Genomic DNA, 20,802 nt, shown 5'->3' on the forward strand with positions numbered 1-20,802 from the left:
GACCCGGCCTGATCTGACTACTCTTTTGCCTAAACGCCTTGTACTGCGATCTTCTGTCCAAAGACTTTGCTTTACTGTCATGCCCCTCTGCCTATCCAGAACCCTCATCTTGCACCTCTCGTTTAAGTCCAGGTGGCATCCAAGTAAGCCGAAGGCTCCTCCCGAGGCCCAAAGGCGGTCACACTACTGGTGAAGCACGAGCCGAGACCAGGGTGCCTGGTGTTTGTTCTGGTGTTGGGTGCCGACCGTGACATTATCACGGGCCTAAGATGGACGAAGAAGGTCGAGCTGCCGCTGCTCCTTCCACCACTGAAGCGCTACTTACCACCCTGTTACAGCGCCTGGAAGAACATGAGCAGAGGCAAGATTACCTGATGCAAGGTTTCCACAATTTGACCCGTCGACTGGATGCTTCTGTTCAGTCTCCAGCTCCAGTAGTCACCCCTCCTGTGGCCACTCCTGTGGGTTCTCCTGCTCTGTTGGGTAATGTATCCAAAACCCATGAACCCAAAATTGTGTTTCCTGATAAATTCAATGGGGACAGGTCAAAATTTTTCGTGTTCCAAGAGGCATGTAAATTATACCTCAGCTTTTTCCCCCACTCATTCACTACTGGCGAGGAAAAAGTGAGGTTCGTAATAACCCTATTACAGGGTGATCCTCAAGTTTGGGCTCTCAGATTGCCCCTCTCAGATCCTGCCCGTTTTTCCCTTGATTCGTTTTTTAAAACCATGGCTGTACTTTATGATGACCCGGATCATGCATCTTCTGCCGACTCCGCGATTCGTAAATTGCGTCAGGGGAAACGGGATGCGGAGGTGTATTGCACCGAGTTCCGCCGGTGGGCAGTGGAGACTGGGTGGAACAACATGGCTCTTCGCAGCCAGTTCCATATTGGGCTGTCTGATTCTGTCAAAGATAGCTTGGTAAATTACCCTTTATCTTCCAACCTGGATGATCTCATGTCACTTGCCATCCAGGTAGATAGGAGGCAGAGGGAAAGAAGGGGTGAAAGGGGTTCTCCTATGCATTCTGGGTTTACCAATGTTAAGTATAACTTTTCTTATATGGTGTCCAATGTTAAGTCCCCTAACCCTTCCATGGTTCAACCTCTGGAGGAACCCATGCAATTGGGCATATCCCATCTAACCCCTGAGGAAAAAGCCCACAGGCGTTCCCTTGGTCTTTGCATTTACTGTGGGGAAAAGGGTCATTTCCTGAATTTATGTCCTAAGAGGCCAGGAAACTTCCAAGCCTAAATGGAGAAGGGGAGCTCCATTTGGGTGCAGAAGTTTCCTCTCCCCAGTCTACCTCTAGGATTTTGATACCTGTTAAACCCACCTGGCCTACGGGCTCTGTCAGGGTGTCCGCTTTTGTGGATTCAGGGGCGGAGGGAAATTTTCTGGATACCACCTTTGCGGCAAAATTTGGTATTCCCTTAATCCCCCTAATTCCTCCGATGAGGATTTTGGCAGTTGATAAAAAACCCTTAGGGTCAGGCCTGGTAACTAAAAAATCTGTGTTCCTTTCCATGTGCTCTGATAATCATCACAGTGAGAGGTTAGCCCTTTTTATCATTAAGGGAGCGTCTTCTCCTCTTATTTTGGGGTTACCTTGGCTTCAGACCCATAATCCTCATATTGACTGGGTATCGGGGAAGATTCTGCAATGGGGTCTTAAGTGTGGTGGTTCATGTATTCCTCAGGTGGTGGCAACCACTTCTTTAGAAGGTTTACCTGCAGCATATGCTGAATATGCTGACGTGTTTTCTAAGAAAGCTGCAGAAACCCTACCTCCACACAGGCAGTATGATTGCTCTATAGATCTAATTCCTGGGTCTATTCCCCCTTGGGGTAGAACATACCCTCTTTCCTTGCCAGAGGCCCAGGCAATGAAAGAGTATATTAAGGACAACCTTGAAAGAGGGTTCATTAGGCCTTCTAGTTCCCCTGCAGGGGCGGGTTTTTTCTTTGTTGGAAAGAAAGATGGTGGTCTACGCCCCTGTATAGATTATAGGGGTCTCAATAAGATCACCATAAAAAAACGCTATCCCCTCCCGTTAATTTCTGAATTGTTTGACCAGGTTAAGGGTGCTAAGATCTATTCTAAGCTAGATCTTAGGGGCGCCTATAATCTCATACGTATTAGGGAAGGGGATGAGTGGAAAACTGCATTTAACACCAGGGACGGCCACTACGAATATCTTGTAATGCCCTTTGGTCTCTGTAACGCACCCGCCGTGTTCCAAGAATTTGTCAACGACATCTTTCGGGACCTGCTGGGGATATTCGTAGTGGTCTATCTTGACGATATCTTGATTTTCTCCTCTAACTTGGGTGAACATAGAAATCATGTTCATCAAGTCTTGTGCAGACTCAGGGAGCATAATCTTTATGCAAAACTGGAGAAATGTATCTTTGAGGTTACTTCCGTTCAGTTTCTAGGGTTTAATATTTCCAGCAAGGGTCTTAAAATGGATCCAGGCAAGGTCAGAGCTGTACTGGATTGGAACCAACCCCAATCATTACGTTCTACCCAAAGGTTCCTGGGGTTTGCAAATTACTATCGTCAGTTTATTAAAAAATTTTCCTTAATTGTGGCCCCCATTACTGATTTGACTAAGAAGGGTGCTGACCCCAGCATCTGGCCTCCTGAAGTGGTACAAGCTTTTGACTTCCTCAAGAAGGAATTCAGTTCTGCCCCCATTCTTCGACACCCCGACACTGCGCTTCCTTTTATAGTAGAGGTAGATGCTTCTGAAGTTGGGGCAGGGGCAGTCCTTTCCCAAAGGCATCCAACAACCAACAAGGTGCATCCCTGCGCATTCTTCTCTAAGAAATTTTCTCCTGCTGAGATCAACTATGATATTGGGAATAGAGAATTGTTGGCTGTTAAATGGGCCTTTGGGGAATGGCGGCATCTGCTGGAGGGAGCTAAACACATGATCACGGTTTATACTGATCATAAAAATCTTCTGTACATTGAGTCGGCCAAACGACTAAATCCTAGGCAGGCTAGATGGGCACTGTTTTTCTCCAGGTTCAATTTTTCTTTAACGTTTAGGCCTGGTTCTAAGAATACCAAAGCAGATGCACTCTCTAGAAGCTTCGAGTCCGATCCCTCTGAGTCTAGCGAGTGCATCCCCATCATCCCCAGGGAGGTAATCGTAGCAGCACTTGAATCTGACCTTTCCTCTTTATTGTCCCCTGTACAATCATCTGCTCCGGTGGATACTCCCTCTGGGATGCTGTTCTTTCCACAGGAGTTAAGGGAACAAGTATTGAAGGAGGTTCACGGTGTCTCTGTTATCCCGTTATGTCTGGTGGTCCTCCTTCAAACAGGATGTAAAGGCCTTTGTTAACTCCTGTCCAATCTGCCAACGGTCAAAATCATCTCATAACTCTTCCCAGGGTCTGTTAATGCCTTTACCAATTCCTGTGAAACCTTGGACCCATCTTTCGATGGACTTCATTGTAGATTTGCACTCTTCCCAAGGGAAGACTGTGATTTGGGTGGTGGTGGATAGGTTCAGTAAGATGGGTCATTTTATTCCCCTTCCACACCTCCCTTCTGCTAAAACCTTGGCTGATCTGTTCATTACTCACATTTTTAAGTTACATGGTTTTCCTGAAAATATTGTTTCTGACAGGGGGGTTCAGTTTGTCTCGAAGTTTTGGCGTGCTTTCTGGGGGATTGAGTTATCCTTTTCCACTGCATATCACCCCCAAACAAATGGTCAAACCGAAAGGGTAAACCAGTCCCTAGAACAATATCTTAGATGCTATGTGTCCGATAATCAGTCTACATGGTCCGAACTGTTACCCTGGGCGGAATTCGCATACAATAATGCTACCCATTCCTCCTCAAGAGAATCTCCATTCTTTATTGTCAATGGGTTACATCCCAAAGGGTTTTCTTTTTCTGGCTCTAATTCCCCTGTACCCTCTGCTAATTCCTCTGTCGTTAAATTTTCTGAAATTTGGTCTCGGGTGCACTATTCTTTGTCCGCAGCTTCCCTTGCTCAGAAAAGAGCTGCTGATAAATCCCGTAGAGAAGCACCCCAGTACAAGGTGGGGGACTTAGTATGGTTGTCTACAAAGAACATCAAGCTGAAGGTTCCCTCTCCCAAATTGGGTCCCAGGTTTATAGGTCCATACCCCATCACTGCAATAATTAACCCATCCTCTGTTCGTCTTCAGTTACCTGCTAATTGTAAAATTTCTAATTCTTTTCATGTCTCCCTCTTGAAACCTGCCACTCATGTTCGTCATTTGTCTGTTCCTCCCCCAGTATTGGTTGAAGGTCAGCCTGAATTTGAGATCCAGGAGTTCCTAGATTCCCGCCTCGTACGAGGTAAACTTCAATATCTCACTAAGTGGAAGGGCTTTGGTCCTGAGGAGAACTCTTGGGTCTCAGTAGAGGACATCGAGGCTGACCGCCTCAAGAAGCAATACCATGCTAAATTTCCCGGTAAGCCTGGGGGTCCAGTGGCCCCCCCTAGAGAGGGGGGTAATGTAACGAACGTACCTGGTGGTCTAGGGGGGGGGCGGCAGGGACGCCTGCAGCCCCCTCGGCGGGGACGCCCGCCTCGACGAGCGGCTTCCTGTAGGCCGCAGGCGCCGGCATCTTAGGGCGCGCGCTCTGGTGTAATTTAAAGGCGCAGGCGCGCTGACATCACTACAATGGCGCGCAATTCAAAGACTATTTAAAGCTCATTAGGGCTGTGGGACCTTGCCCGTGATAGGATTTTGTTTCCTGGTGCTTCTGAGCCTTGTGCTATATTCTGAACCTGTTTGATTCCTGTTTTTGACCCCTGCCTGGCTATTTGACTATTCTGACTTCTGGATTCTGACCCTTGCCTGATTACCGACTACCGCCTCTGATTAACCCTCTGATTGACTTCCTGGTTTGACCCTTGCCTGTCTGATAACGTTTATTCTCTGCCTGCCTCGACCCGGCCTGATCTGACTACACTTTTGCCTAAACGCCTTGTACTGCGATCTTCTGTCCAAAGACCTTGCTTTACTGTCGTGCTCCTCTGCCTATCCAGAACCCTCATCTTGCACCTCTCGTTTAAGTCCAGGTGGCATCCAAGTAAGCTGAGGGCTCCTCCCGAGGCCCAAAGGCGGTCACACTACTGGTGAAGCACGAGCCGAGACCAGGGTGCCTGGTGTTTGTTCTGGTGTTGGGTGCCGACCGTGACAAATATAAGGAGAGTTCCATGACCATATAAAGGCATACAGGGCATAGAACTTCAAGATGACTTCTAATATCCGCATATTTTATAACAGGGGTTCATTGCTTAATATAAAACACAAGTTTCACGTGACAGAAATAACATAATTAAGCACTGATTATAACTGATATCAATAAGCATCATTTGTAAAGATATTATTTACAATAAAGTCATGACTCTAGTGTAATCTAATATTATTATTTTTCATTTAGTTAAATAAGAAAAGTAACTTTCTGAAATACTAGTCTTACATGACATGACAAAAATGTTGCCAATAGAGCCTACAAGGTTTCCAAAACTATTATTGTTGTTCTTTTTGTGCAGACCAATAGATGGAGCTGCAGACAGATGTTGCTGTATATCCAAGCTCAAGGGCCACTTCCTTCCATGTGAGACAGGGACAAACTTGCGGTGTGACATTATTGTTCGCCTGGAAATAAGGAAAAACATGCAGACTGCTAGTCTCATTTTGTGGTAAACACTATGAGAACATGTTAGATTTTGGCAGCTTGAACTCAGTGTAAGGCTACTTGAGTAGTAAGACTACAGTTATCACAGCCAATTAACGTGTCTAAATGTCTACATGTTACCTGAATAATAAAAAAATAAAATCAGCAGCAATGTACAATAGTATTGTGACTCTTTGCCCTTTACTGGATCCATGCATACTTTGCTATTAAAAAAAATAAATCAAGAGTCTCAGGTTTGTTTACTGTTTGCCTTCTATCCAAACACATTTATGCCAATTCATTGTAGAATTAGTAAGAAGAAAAAAATACACTCTATCACTTTTTTGTTTCTCTTCTGTTTATTTTGTCTGAAATAGTCAGTATATGAACAGATTATTCTTTGCATATTTTCATGAATACCTGTGTGTGAAGAGGGCCATATTGATTGTCTCAGCAAAGACCTGACCGCACACCTTGTGATTATTCCTTGATTTCAGCTTTGTACTAATACCTTGCTTGCCAGGCAAACAAGATGGTAGCTCTTTCTCATGTATTACAGGGGTTGTTCATCTTTGTGTTCATTTCAGAATGATGTAGAGAGTGATAATTGGAGACATTTTGCAATTAATTTTAATTTTATATTATTTGTGGGTTTTGAGTTATTTAGCTTTTTAATCAGCATCCCTCCAATTTGCAATTTCAGCGATCTGGTTGCTAAGGTCCAAATTACTGTCACTGCCTTTGAACAAGGGACTGGAATATGAATATGAGAGGGCCTAAATAGAAAGATGAGTTATAAAAAGTAGCAAAAATGTAAAATGTAAAAAATGTGAAGCCTTACAATTACATTTTTTTAGATGTGGTCAGTGACCCGCACCTGTAAGAGTGAGCAGAAAAAGGCAAATCATTTAAAAAAACTATAAAAAAAAAAATAATGTCGACCAATCCAATAGTTGCTTAGAATTGCCCATTCTGTAACATACTAAAAGTTTACTTAAAGGTGAACCACTCGTTTAATGGCAATATGCATAGCCTGTAACTTAGTACACAATGTCCGGTGCCAAAATACCAATGTTTTATTCGTTTTGTCAATGGATTTTGAGATGATTGTAGATTTCTTGCATTATATGTTCAGGAGATGACCTAATGAATATAGAGGAAAATACTGCAAGTAATAGTAAATTAATGTCTTTTTTTAAATCAGCGGCTTAAAAGGCTTTCCTGTTGATGTGTCTCTGGGCCCGTCATCTTTGCAGATTCAAACTTCTGAGCAGTGCGAGAGGTTCTCTATCCCAGCTGATGTGAAGCTGCTTCCTACATCTTGCCGTTTAGTGCAGCAGATTGCTGGAGAAGGGTTACACATGCGGCTGAAAGTGGAAGCTGCTAACAGTACAGGTACTCACACTTTAAAAGGTTGATTACATGATTGTTACACCAGGCTTGACAAAGGGCCCGAGTGGTCCGAAACGTTGCACTTGTCTGTATGTATTTGGGTGAATAAACTAAACACTTTTTTCAGCATTCAGTGTGCCACTGGAATTTCTTCTATGTATCTACATGACCCACACGGCAGGAGTGGGTTCTCCGGTGTAGCACCTGGTACCACAAAGGGTACATGATCAGGGGTGGAAGCACTCTACCATACTGTTGAACAGTACAGGTACTGTCAGAATGAGAGAACACTTTTGTCCTAAATATAATCTCCTCTTTTTTAGTCCTTTTTATGCTCTATTAAAGTGTCAGTATTTGAAATCATCCAAACACTTGTCTGCAAAATTTCAAATTAAAAGCAGTGACTGCAGATGGACTAGTTATTTTCCATGCTCATCACTGGCTTTTTTGTTCTGTTTTAAAGTAAACACATAAAATGAGGGAAATAGCTATAATATTTATTTAGCCAATAGCCATTTAGCCATATATTCTTCTCTTGTGATTTTCCTTGCATCCCATCATGCATTTGGGATCAACCCTGTCAAATGATCTAGGTGCAATAGTGCAACACATCATTGGGGGTATATCAGTTTAACTTATAATGTGTTTCTAGAATAAAGATCTTCATTCTCAGTACCTGCCTTGATTACTCAACCACATTGTTTTTCACTTTGAGAGTTGTGAGTTAGCAATGTCAATATATGTTAGTATTAAGGGAACCAAATTCAGAAAAGAACATATCTGAGAAAAAGAAGGTGTTGTGATGTGTGCTCTGCTTAATACTGATTAGAGAAATATCCGATGATTTCAAACTTAATTTTCTTAGCAGAGCAACATTAAAGCCACTTTCTTTTATCATTAGTTTGTTCCTGATTGTAGACAGTTGGCCAAAATGACCAGGTGGTGTCTCTGTTGATACAAAATTGATTATTTTAGTTTAAAATAGTCTGAAATTCATCTGCGTATTGATCTGAGACAGACCGTTAATACCCTTATTATTTCCTGTTGAGCTGTGCATAGTACAGTGCATTGGAGAATCTATTCTGATAAGGTACATTGTATGTTTAGGGTTGTGGCACTACTTTGGGAATTCACCGCAAGACCTTGTACAATCTCTTGTTGGGAAGTTTCACTTGAAAGTTTTCCACTCCAGAAATTCATTTATCCCAAAATTTAGGTTAATGCCAGGTGGTCAAGTGTTCAAATAGGTACAATGTTGTTGTGCTTCATTCTTTTGAAGTCTCCAAATCACAAGTGTGTGTTCCATTGAATTATGATTTGGTCAGGCTGCATTATGGGACTTTGATCCTACTTGGCAAAAATGTCAAAGTCTGAGCCTTAAAACCAGAACTTTTTATTGTACTTTGACCAGGGGCAGTGATTCTTTATCTGATGAATGGTTTTTCTCCTCTTTCCACTTATACTTTATCAGAAGCACTAGGAAAATCAATAATTTTACTGACCAAAAAATATTTTAATACATTATACATTAAAGGGGGGTTCTTGTACTATACATTTTAAATACGACTACAAATTCTTCTAGTGAACATCAATTAGAGAAAGGTGTTGTTAATCAGCTGATTCTGACAATATTTTAGCTGAAAATCATATGAATCCCCTTTATCCTTTATACATATTAAATCATTTAAGACCAAAAGTAAAGCGTATTGGCCCTTTCTATGCTTTACCCCTGTTACTCTATATTCCATGTATTGGTGCTGCATGCAGGTAGTATAGTGTGTAAATCATAATGGGCCAGTCTGTCCAGTCTCTATAGTATTATGGTGGGAGGCAGTAAATCGTTGTTTGGAGTTATTGTCATGGAAAGTAAACCAAAGTGTTATGGCTGAGGCTGCAATTCAGTAGGGACAACTGGATAAGTTATTAGCACCTTCTGCGCATATAGTACAGGTATGGGACCTGTTATCCAGAATGCTCAGGGTTTTCCTGATAACGGATCTTTCCATAAATTGGATCGTCATACCTTTAGTCTACTTGAAAATCATGTAAACATAAAATAAACCCAATAGGCTGGGTTTGCTTCCAATAATATATAATAATTATACCTTAGTTTGGATCAAGTACAAGGTACTGTGTTTTATTATTACAGAGAAAAAGGAAGTCATTTTTAAAAATTTAGATATACAAGACATCCTTTCTATAACTCGGAGCTTTGTGGATAATGGGTTTCTGGATTACGGATCCCATACCTATACAATTAAACATGCTGGTTAAATGCAGTTCAGCAATATGTCTCTTGCTATAGTACCATCTCTGAACAGTGTTCCAAGATCAAGATATAAAGAAGAAATATTTTAGAATTAAGTTACACATATTGAAAACATAGTATGTACTGGCTGCTGATACATTTGCCTGTTTGTATTTGCAATAAAATAGAGAATGCCTTTTTAGGTTCTTCCTTACTGTTCTCAGTAGAATCCCATGTTGTTGATTTAGTGAAGAATGCCTGATATTCCGCACAGCAGAAAGAACATTTTTATAATAGATGAAAGCCATTCATAGTGATAGGAAATGTGCTGTAATAAAAAGCATTTTGTCATATGAAAGCCTTCACACACAATCTCTGTTAATGCTGATTGCTGTTCTGTAATTGATTTCTAGACATGCCTCCACTGCTGAAGGAAATCCTGAAGAACTACACATTGTCATGTGGAGAGCTCATAATCAGAGAACAGTGAGACATTCTAATGTACTATTCATATAATATAAAATTCAAGATTCCTGCTAAAATTGAGCATGCTGTGATACAAAATGGTACATGCCTTCAACTGTCTGATGCTCCTCAGTGTGTGAAGGCTCCAGCTTTACAGCAGAGTTCAAAATGTCATTGTGTCAAATTTTGATTTATGTGGAACCAACTATGAATGTAGCCCTTTTCTGGGAGCAGAAATACAAAAGGGAGTAAGTGATCTTATAGCATAGCAGCACTAGTAGGATCCTATGACTTGTATGAGTACAGTCTATATGGGTTGGCTGGAAGGGTAGATAGATTTAGATAAAAATCAACATGGAGTGAGTCAGAGATATGCTCTGGAATGCAACCTACTTTAGATTGGAAATTGTTGGTTAGGAATAATGGAAGTTATAATTCAGTAACAGGGACAAGACTCGATGGGCAATGCAAAAGAAATAAATTCAGTTATCACAAGCTGAAAAGTTATTCATGTAATCAATCAGCTGTTGCAAACAGTACCTATCAACTCCTGGAATTTTGTTTTCAACTACATGACAATGAGTTTGGGATTAATTCAGCTATTGCCGAGTTGGCTGGATTTCCATTATGGAGCACACATGTTTTTTCACAAGACAACACACTATTAAAAAGGGTATTTCATCTGTATTTATGTGAAGCACAAAGTCAGAAATGAAGTTGCATTTTGGTATTGATAGGAGTCCACGTAGTACGGGAATTATAACTATTTTAGAAATGCAGAACCAGTGTAGAATTCGATAGTGTGCAGTTTAATTCTGCTGCTTGATCTGATTAACATAATCCAGTTTGTAAAACTTCCTCAGATATGTTGATTTATGGCCAGTGTGGGAGTAATTGAATCATCACTTCATTGGCATTTCAGAAGGAATGTGGTGTTGTTTGTGACACTGGAGGTTTGTTACTGTACAGTACTGACAGGTGTTGTGCCTGGCTGATATATGGGAAGAGAAGAGTGAACAAGAAGTGTTTATTAATAATAACCGTGGCATGCCTTCCCGCTAAACAGAGGGCCTTCTGTGTAATGCATTAATCAATACCACCTCTTGCTAAACTACAATACTCAGCATCTACCAACAGCAGGATCTGATGGTGCTGACATGCATAGTTCAGTGTCAGCTGGAGAGTGGCAAGCTTCTGAACCGAGATTTGATCGTTTATGATGTGAAAGAAATATCAGTCGAACAGTACTAAATATATAGATTTCTGTAGGTTTCCTTCAAAAATTTGCCTGAGGCAACCCAACCAGCCACCTTGCCCCCCCCCCATGTGCACATGTGTGAATAAGCTGGTGTGCACATGAACAAGTGGGTGTGCCCACTAGTTGCTTATAAGATTGGGAAATCTGAATTGCGGGTGGTGTAGGGACAAGGGCTGCATTTGAGGTATGTGCCTAGTACCCCTCAATGTGTGTGCCTCTTCTGCCTACCCTTAGTTCCGGCTCTGCTTACAGTAATTCTGCTCTCTGTAGTAGAAGGGGAACAGATTCTCTGGAAAGCAGATCAAAATTTAAAAAAAAAAAAGTGTTTAGAAGGTGAAGAAGCCCATAGACTAGATTTGGCTAAAAGATATCAAGCCTGCCACCACGTCAAGGTAGGCTCACTGAGCAGGTCCCTAACTACTCTAACCATCTTATTATTTCCTATTATACTATCTGCTGTGCTAACCTGACTTCTAGTAACATATGGTCCAGGGGAAGGCAAAAAACCCAACGGAAACAACTCAATAGTTTGTTACTGTCAGGGAAAAAATCCTCCCTATTATTCCTGGAACAAAATCCTTCCTATTATTCTGGAACAAACTCTGCTCCATCTATATGTCCTATGTATTCCATTAACATTTTAATTTAAATCTATAAAACAGTTAGTCCTACTTTAAACTCTATCATATTATGTTTATTTGATCATATTATCTTATGGCTTCTTCTGACATCTTTATTATTTTCTTAAGAATTATATGTTATTTTACACCCTACTGCATATTCTTATATTTGACAGTTTATCTATTCTGTTTTGTCCTAATAGGCAATTTTATTATATTCTTTTTATTTTATCATACTATACTTTCTTATTATATAGTCTAGCATTTTCTCCTCTTCTCTTGTATTTTAATTTCTAACATCTAAGCCTTTAGCCTATCCTATCATGTGTTACCATATTTTATATTATGTTTGTTATAACTTATGTGATCTTCCAACATCTTGTTTTATTTTGTGAACTATCCTATTTAATCTTCTAATATCCTATCATATTCAGTATTATAGTATCATTTTCTGCTGTTAGATCTTTTTTTTTATTTAAATTAATCTATTTCCTGCTAGCTAATAATATATTTGCTACTGTTATACTTGATATATATATATTTATGTATTGATATTTATTTATGATATATTTATATTATTTCTTATTAGTTATACATTTGATATTATTTATATTTCCTGCCTATCTTAGTATTACCTTATTATCCTCTTGTAACTATCCTCTGCATTTACATTTCTACTATCACCCTAAGTCTAGTTTGATTTTATACTAATCTGTTTTATAAGAGCCCTTTAGTTATATCATTTAGCCAAAACTTATATAACCAAAGGATCCCAGCTCTTTTAATCAATTTAAAATACTTACCACCATTTAAACATACTTACATCAGCTCCTCTTACACATTTATATGAGGGTTAGAGAGGGTAGCTTAGTAAGTCCATACAGAGATACAACTGATGGTAGGCCAGACCCAATGTTTTCACCTGGAGATGGAAGTATAGGTGATGAAGTAGCTTTGATGGAAATGCAAGATGGACTTGATGGTAGTTCCAGAGATGGATTTGATGGTGGGACTGATGACTTGTGGAGTTGGCTGCTGATCTTTATGTAGCAACGATGCATCAGGTGAAGCTGATGGTAGAGCTGCAAATGGATCTGTGAATTCATACAGCAGACGGGTGTGCTTTTGAACAAATTAAGATGTTTTCCAGTTGGATGGGAACTGAACTTCGAGTTGATGTATCCTTTCCCACAGTTGTAGTAAGTGGGCTTATGCCTGCCAGCTGGGACTCAGATATGTGAAATCCTGAAGACTGTAGCTGTGAGTTGAGGCGGTGTCAATGTTGAGGACCTCTAAGGCACTTGCTGGAATGCTCACATCAGGATTTGGTTGCTTGAAAAAAATATAAATCTGTTACTTTTCTTTTTACATATATGACTTCAGTTGATAAGTGTATATCTATCTATTATCTATCTATCTATGTGTGTGTTTGTAAAATTAAGGTGATGCACTTCAATATTTGTGTTTCTTAAAGGAACATTAACACCAAAAAATTGCTGCACTGGTACAACGGGTGTGTTTACTCAACTATAGTTTTTATAAATATGATGCCTTTTAGCCATAGGGGCAGCCATTCAAAACTGAAAAATGAGAAAAGGCACAGGTCAAACAGCAGACAACAGATAAACTACTGTATGTAGTATACAATCAGATTCTTCAGTAACTATCTGCTGTCTACTGTGTATCATGTGCTTGAATGGCTGCCCCCATAGCTACACAGCAGCTTGTTTATGTAAACTATAGTTGTGTCTTTTTAATAAATACACCAGTTTTATCAACACAGCCCCATATTGCCATTCCATTAATACACTTTAATATTTTGGAGTTACTGTTCCTTTAAAGTGTTTTAATGTGAAGAACAAGTAAACGCTGTGGAAACACCATGCCAGCATCTTACTTTTATTTCCCTTGAATCTCTAGCACAGGCTTAGGCTTGCATATGTGCAGTATTCTAACATTAGAAAAGAATATCTTGGAAGCTGTGCTATATGTACATTGTGTAAGTGTATGAGTTTTTGAACAACTTTCTTGGATTTCAACCTTTTTTTACTCAAAATGTTGTGTTCTAAAATGAAAATGTTAAACAAATGGCATGTCTAAAGAATGCATTTAATATTGCACTAAAACTCTCTGCTGCCATAACATCAGGAGACCTATTTATCAAGCTGTAATGGAAATACAGGAAATAAATCTCAATTATAAGTTGTGTATTTGTACTTACAACTGATTTTATGATATGATTTTATGAATGTTGAAATCATCAACTGAAAAGATCTATCCACGGTATTTATAAATATGTGGGTTTTTCTATCATTTATTATAACCCATTTAAATGAAAAGGGAGACAAATGCATCAGAAAGAAATTCTGGAGTACACAGTTTTTTTACAGAGAATTATCCAAATGCCCACTTTATTTTACTCCTTGCTTTGCAGTCAGTTAAAATTAACATGCAGCTTTGTAAATATTCCTGGAATTTAGATGCATTATGGAGTGATATGTGATATTATAAGGCATTTTTGCATAGCTTGGCCCCTAACTGTACACTGTGGTTGCAGTCTTTATAACATAAAATGTACATGAGTTAACTCCTAGAGCTATTCCTGTTATACAGGCACATTAATACAGAAATATTGCTGGGTTAAGTGAAGACTCTTGGATATTTAGTGTGCTGAACTGTTAGATAAACTAAAGAGTGTAGCTTGTAATCCATGGTTTCACAATATTTCAGTCATATACTTACAGGTTCTGGCTGGAAAGGTGGTTCAACATTTTGTATTTCTACTTTGATCCAGTTGATGGATTTGAAAAAGGGGTGTCTCCTTATATCCCCCTTGAACCCAAGCCGCTGGTATGGCTTCTTCTTTAGGAGCTAAGGGAACAAAAAAAGTGACTTACTGCTACTAATAGAAACCAAAACTACAGTCCATATATATGCCATATATATATCCTAATCAGATGCACTGGCACCCACCTTTTCCAGAAGATCTTGCAGTTCTGTACTGAGCTGTTCTGAATAGCTGGGCTGGCAATTGAGGATAAAATGGATGCATTTCTCTGCTTTACGGCCTTCATAAAAAGGTGATCTTCCAGTGGCCATTTTGCACAAGACAATCCCAAAAGCCCACCAGTCTACTGCTGAATTGTAGATTTGACACTGGATCATCTGAAATACAAAGAACAGATCATTCCCCATCAAATACAGAAATTCCCGTTTACAAACATTTGTTTGTGTTTATGCCTTGATGAAATTTTGGCGTTCAAGGGTTCTGTGATCAATCTGTGGTCCAAGTTCTCACAAGAAAAACAGAAACTCAGTTCTCAGTGTGCAGAAAAGGTAGAACTATATAGGTGCTACAACTAGCTAAGAGCCTTTGTTTTTACAAGTGATTCAAGGGTTAATAATGAAGCTGGGATTCAAAGAGATACTTTTAAAAACATAACAGCTGAAGAAATTATTATTATTATTATTTGAAGAAGAATAAATGTTTGACCTCCAATCTGTCAAGTTAAGATGTAGATTATTGACCACTGAAAAACATTATATGGAATGTGCCTCCATTGCTTTCCATACTGTAAAATTCTGTGCATTACATATATCAGTAATAAGTCTCTCACCTCTGGGGCCATGTTGTGCAATGTCCCAATTGATCCTGAGATGGTTTTGTTGCCAAATACGTTCTCAGCAGCCAATCCAAAGTCAGCAATCTTGATGTGTCCCTTGTTGCTGAACAGAATGTTTTCCGGTTTGAAGTCTCTGTAAAGTAAAGTACAGGTGTCACTGCATAATTCTGTTTGTATAGCAGAACATGTGTGGTTTCAATTCTACATAGAATAAAAATCTAATGGCCATTTGTGGAAACAAAATGTACAAAGGTTATGCATGAGGGCAAACGGATGACAGCTCCCTCCTATGGCAGGATGCAAAGTGCAAAAAATATTGTAGATTGCACCAGATTTTTTGCACTTTGCATCCTGCAATGGATTTGTAATACAAGGCCCCCAATAATATCAACTATTAAACATATTACAGAAAGATCACATAGAAAACTGTAACTTCTTACCGATGGATAATTCCTTCAGAGTGCAGAAATTGCAGGCCGCACACCATCTCAGCTGCGTAGTACCTTTGAAAAAAATTAGCAAAAAATGCACATAGTGGATATATATTCTTTACCTTACACCTTTAAAGGACAAGGAAAGGTTTAATTACTGGGGTGCCAATTTTATAAGCATCCTCCAGTGATTATAATCATGAATTATGATCATAATAAAAATCACATCAGCCAAAGGACAATGTTAGTGAGTGTCATGTTGCCATCTTTCTTTCTGTCCCGGGGATCCCTACTGCTGCCCTGTGCTGTTTGCATGTGCATTAGTGAAAAGAGTTTGGCATCTAAGTTTAGTTTTAACTCTGGAATGTGCATGTGCCAAGGCATCCACAAGGATTACCTGGACTGGTGACAAGGTGGTGTGTGTCAGGGACTGGTACAGTGTTTGTGTTGCTGCTACACTCTGGCAAAATGTTGTTGCCATACTGTGTTTACTACACATTTAATGTATGGCTGCTACATGAAGAAAAGCACCTCCCCAGGCTGTATGTCACTTACAGTACGGAGTCCATGTCCAGATAGCCTCTGTTGTTTAGAAGATCTTGTAGGCTTCCTCCACTTGCATATTCCATCACAATGAAGGCATGCAGCTGGATAGAATTAGAAAAAGAAAGCTCCTGTTACATAGATACCACTGCACAACAATATTAAAAGAAAACTAAATTCAATTAGTGACCATACATCCCCTCCCCAGGCCCCTCTCCTGAACTGCTGCAACCACATTCCAAGTGCAGCCCTGCACCCCTATACTCCTTAGGCATAGCTGAGTACCATGGTGACTGCAACGTTCTTCTGCTTCAATTCTGCTCCTTGGTGCTGATCACCAACTATGAGCATGTGCTCTGGAACCAGGACCAGATCAACCTCCAACCCTGCTGTGTAGCTCAGCCATAATAGGGCAGGTACAGCAGAATCAGACAAATTATCTTTGGAACCACAAGTCGGACCTACTCCTGTGTGAGGAGTGATGCATTATGCAAATATAGTTCTTGGGGTTTCCCAGATAAGGAATCTTTCTGTAATTTGGATCAACATTCTTTATCTCTACTAAATAATAACTTGAACATTAAAAAGAAAAACGAATAGGATTGTTTTGCCACCACTATGGATTTATGTTACGTAGTTTCCATCAAGCACAAGGTACTGTTGTATGATTACAGCAAAAAAGGAAATTATTTTTTAATTTTTCAATTATTTGATTAAAATGCATTATTTGGAGATGGCGTTCCTGCAATATTCCGCTTTCTGGATAACCGTTTTTTTGGATAAGAGATCCAATACCTCATTTGTAATGATGGGTAGATACAATGCCAAGGTGAACTATAGAATATTTTCTAGTCAGCAAACACTTTTAGTTCTTTTTCATGTATTCGAATAAAAACAGTAATTTAAGACAACTGCGGCAGTAACTAGGCCTCCTCTCAATCTGAACTCAGGTATAAATTTGCTGGGCCCTGTGAGACTCGCATAGGGATATTCCCCTCTAAAGCAAATTGTATGTTCTCTTGGCAAGAGGCCACTACATCAACACACCTCACTGCAATATGACACTTAATTGTACCTGTGTTTGGAATGCTGCATGGATGTTGCACAGGAAAGGGCATTTCCAAGCCAGCTTCATCACCTTCACTTCGGTCTCATATCTTTCTTTAAGCTTGATGTTCTCTTTCTTAAGGATTTTAATTGCCACTGGTTTCTTTCTGTTGGGCAATGATGCTAACATAACCTAAAAAAGAGAAGGGATAAATGATAGAAAACCATCACAATGTGCAAATAATTTAAAGTATTTGATTCTCACATTCAGATTTTATACAATAAAATATTTAATATCATAAAAATGATATACAGAATATTTAATTCAATAAGCAACAGAGATCCTCTGCCAACTGCTTTGCTCCACATAAATAATAAATAAGGCCTGCCATCCTGAGTTCCTATCAATAGGCATTTCTGTCTGACTTCTGATTTAGATCCAGGGCTGCCATAAAGGGGGTAAAATTAATTCCACAATCACAGGCCACTTTAGAGGTAGGGCTTACCCAAGAATGGATAAAGGACAAAGGACCAGTTTCACTAAACTGGAAGCAACTTAGATGCATTTTTAAAAAAAACACACAGGCACACCCACATAGAAGGGTTCCAGTCAGGCTAAAAACGTAGGCCCCTTTGGGTTTCTAAAGACTTGTGGGGCATAGTAAGTTCTAGTGACAACCCTGTATGGCCTTTACACCAGTATTTGTAGAAAAAAATAGATGATCAAACCTTGGGCCTTTGTTTTTGACTGTTAAGTATAGGTACTTTATTTAATGGCAGATAAGTAAAACATGCATGTATTGCTTACATTGCCAAATGATCCATTGCCCAGCTCGTGATGGAAATTGTAGCTGGAAATGTCCAGTGGATCACATCTTTCTTCGTCCATGTGTGGTCTCTTCCAGGCACTTTCTCCTTCTGTTAGAAAAGAAATTCTGTTAATAATTTATATTGTAAATATGTAATACGTATCTTATGGCCATAATCAGAACCGGAAGTAGGGGTTCCGCACATGCGCACATTCGGACTTTCCGCTTGTGCGTCTGTGGGCGTTATGCCCGGCCAGGCAGCCTAGGGCCCCTTCCCGGGTTGGCCCGGCGCTGGCCATAATACTGAGGATCTATTAATAAGAAACTGAAAACAAAATTTAAGGAAATATACACAAATGCCTCTTTTTCCTCACCAAGGAACAGGTGGATGTGGTATATAAAAGGTCTGGTCATAATTCAAAATTATACAATATAGTGATAACTGAAAGGAGAAGAAATGTCATATTCCACTTGGGGGTGCCAAATGTTAGGAATCCCCAAGTGATTGTATTTACTTACCTGACACCCTGGGCCAGTGCTCCTATCAGCAGAAACCTGCAACGGCCCGGGATTCTTCCAGCGAGCACCACGGAACAATCCTCTTCCGGCTTCTTCTTTCTTCTCGCAGGTGCGCGTGCACAGTAGATTGAAAGGTTGAGCTTTAACAAAAAAGCCAGCTATTTCGTTCTACTGCGCAAGCATCTGCACCAGGAGATTTGAAGAGTGAAGAAGTAGGAAGATGATCGTTCCGTGGTGCTCACTAGAAGAACCTTGGGCCAGTGCAGTTTTCTGCTGATAGGAGCACAGGCCTGGGGTGTCAGGTAAGTCAATACAATCACTTGCTGGTGCCTAACATTTGGCTCATGAGCATGCTCATTTATTCTCAGCTCAGATTGGTTAACACAGCCTCCAGTCTAACAGCCAATGAAGAGATAGCATTGCTGGTTCCCATAGAAACTCTAGCTGGCTGATCATATTTTATTCTCTTAACCACCTCTCCTGAGCTCAATTTAACCATTATAGTGCTCAACCTCAGCAGAATCTGTATAATTATTATCACTTACTTATAAAGCACCAACATATGTGGTACCACCATACTATTGGCTCAGGTGAACCCAAACAGCATAACAAAAGCAATGGCAAAGGATAGAACAAGCATAAAGGGAGACATTAGTTCAGAACATCTTGCCCATATGAGCTTACAATCTAGGGGTTATACTACAAATAATAGGAGAGGCACGGGTTTGCTTCAAGGGGAACTATCGTGAAAATGAAAATTTAATACAAGCTTCAGCATACTGAAATTAGAAACTTTCTAAATACAATCAATTAAAAATTCTGTACCATTTCTTTAATAATCAAGTTAATCTTCACTATTCCTCTCTCAGCATCTGTTTCTCTTTAGTCTTTCTTCATGCAGGAGTTGGTTGTCAGATATTCAGTTAGATCCAACGTATCTTATGGGGGGGGCTCCTTTTGCCTAGAAAATGTATTAGAGCTCACTCTATTAAATCACTAGAAATCCTGTATCTCTACATGCAGAATTTGTGCAAAAGGCAGTTATTTTTTTAGTGTTTGTACTGGAATCAGTTATTTGAGTGAACTCTAATACATTTGCTAGGAAAGGAAGCCCCCCCTATAAGATATATTGGATCTAACTGTCAATGAATATCTGAACCGAACTGCTGTATGAAGACAGAATAAATATAAACAGATGCTGAGAGAGGGATAGTGAATATAAACCTAATTATTTCAGAAACAATGCAGCATTTAATTGATTCTTATTCCAGTATGATAAAGCTTATATTACATTTTAATTTCCCCCTTCAGTGTTGCACATACATAGGATTATACTAGACACTATGGTAACCATTAGAAGGACTGAAATGGGCATCACAGCTCCTTAGGGAACAACACAGGAGTGAGACTGAATGAGGGATTCACAGGAAGGATCAGGATTTGTTGGCTAGAGTGATAAATAGGTATTGATAGATATATAGTCAGACAGACACAAGTGGATAACTGGAGGAGGCAAACTGTTTAATGCTAGGTTTAATGCTAGGCATTTGCAACTGTTTTTTTTTTATGTCAGTTATGGACCAGTGACAGCTTTCCCTTAGAGTGATTGTGCTCCAATGTCACTGTATCTAATACATTAAATACCATGTTACAGTCAGGCTGGGAATTAGCCTTTGCCAATGAGGTCAAAATATGATGTCCTGTGGCTAATAGAAAGGGGTATAGGTAACAAGCTTGAAGAGACAGTTAGAGACAGTTACACTATGTTATGGGATAGTCTGATCCTTTTTACCTTCTGATTCATCCCTGTCGCTGCTTCTTGGTCTTTTCCACCTTTGCTCTTCCTTCTTCTCATACAAGAGCCTCTGTCTCCTCCTCTCCCTCTTCCTCCTTCTCCTCTCCCTTGCTCGCTCTGTCTTTTGGTGGGGTCTTTTGTTGTTTGTCTCTGGGCTTTGCTCCCTCTTTCTCTTAACCCTCTCATGTGTTTCCATCCTGCTGTCCTCCTCAAGCTGAGATCTTATTTGCTTGATCATATTGATTGTAGAGTCCATCCTGGATAAGTTCTTTTCTTCTCACTGTAAAAAAAATCGCTTTGGAAGTCGCTCAAATCTCCAAAATCGCAAAATGCTGGTGCAGCACCAAAGACAACCAGGCTCGTTGCA

The 20,802-nt window shown here is 39.8% G+C and overlaps 1 protein-coding gene across 1 annotated transcript; it reads right to left on the reverse strand.

Annotated features, from left to right (window-relative positions):
• Nucleotides 1–12,307: 12,307 nt before the first annotated feature.
• On the reverse strand, nucleotides 12,308–20,691 carry LOC121393911 (protein kinase C delta type-like). Its single transcript, XM_041563759.1, has 9 exons — nucleotides 20,433–20,691; nucleotides 18,121–18,230; nucleotides 17,341–17,505; nucleotides 16,278–16,369; nucleotides 15,732–15,794; nucleotides 15,286–15,424; nucleotides 14,642–14,833; nucleotides 14,411–14,539; nucleotides 12,308–13,000 (listed from the first exon to the last, which is right to left on the reverse strand). The coding sequence occupies exons 1-9, from the start codon at nucleotides 20,689–20,691 to the stop codon at nucleotides 12,878–12,880; spliced, it is 1,272 nt and encodes a 423-aa protein (XP_041419693.1). The 3' UTR covers nucleotides 12,308–12,877.
• Between the last annotated feature and the right edge of the window lie 111 nt (nucleotides 20,692–20,802).

This window comes from Xenopus laevis, chromosome 5L (genome assembly GCF_017654675.1).
Source record: "Xenopus laevis strain J_2021 chromosome 5L, Xenopus_laevis_v10.1, whole genome shotgun sequence".
In the NCBI taxonomy this organism is placed as follows: domain Eukaryota; kingdom Metazoa; phylum Chordata; class Amphibia; order Anura; family Pipidae; genus Xenopus; species Xenopus laevis.

What these genes read in the sequence shown, in the direction of transcription:
- LOC121393911 (XM_041563759.1), bottom strand. Translation starts at nt 20,691, where the DNA reads ATGGACTCTACAATCAATATGATCAAGCAAATAAGATCTCAGCTTGAG. An exon ending in CGACAGGGATGAATCAGAAG is followed by an intron (nt 18,231 to 20,432) that starts GTAAAAAGGATC and finishes CTTTTCTAACAG; the next exon opens with AAGGAGAAAGTGCCTGGAAG. An exon ending in TGCAAGATCTTCTGGAAAAG is followed by an intron (nt 14,540 to 14,641) that starts GTGGGTGCCAGT and finishes TTGTTCCCTTAG; the next exon opens with CTCCTAAAGAAGAAGCCATA.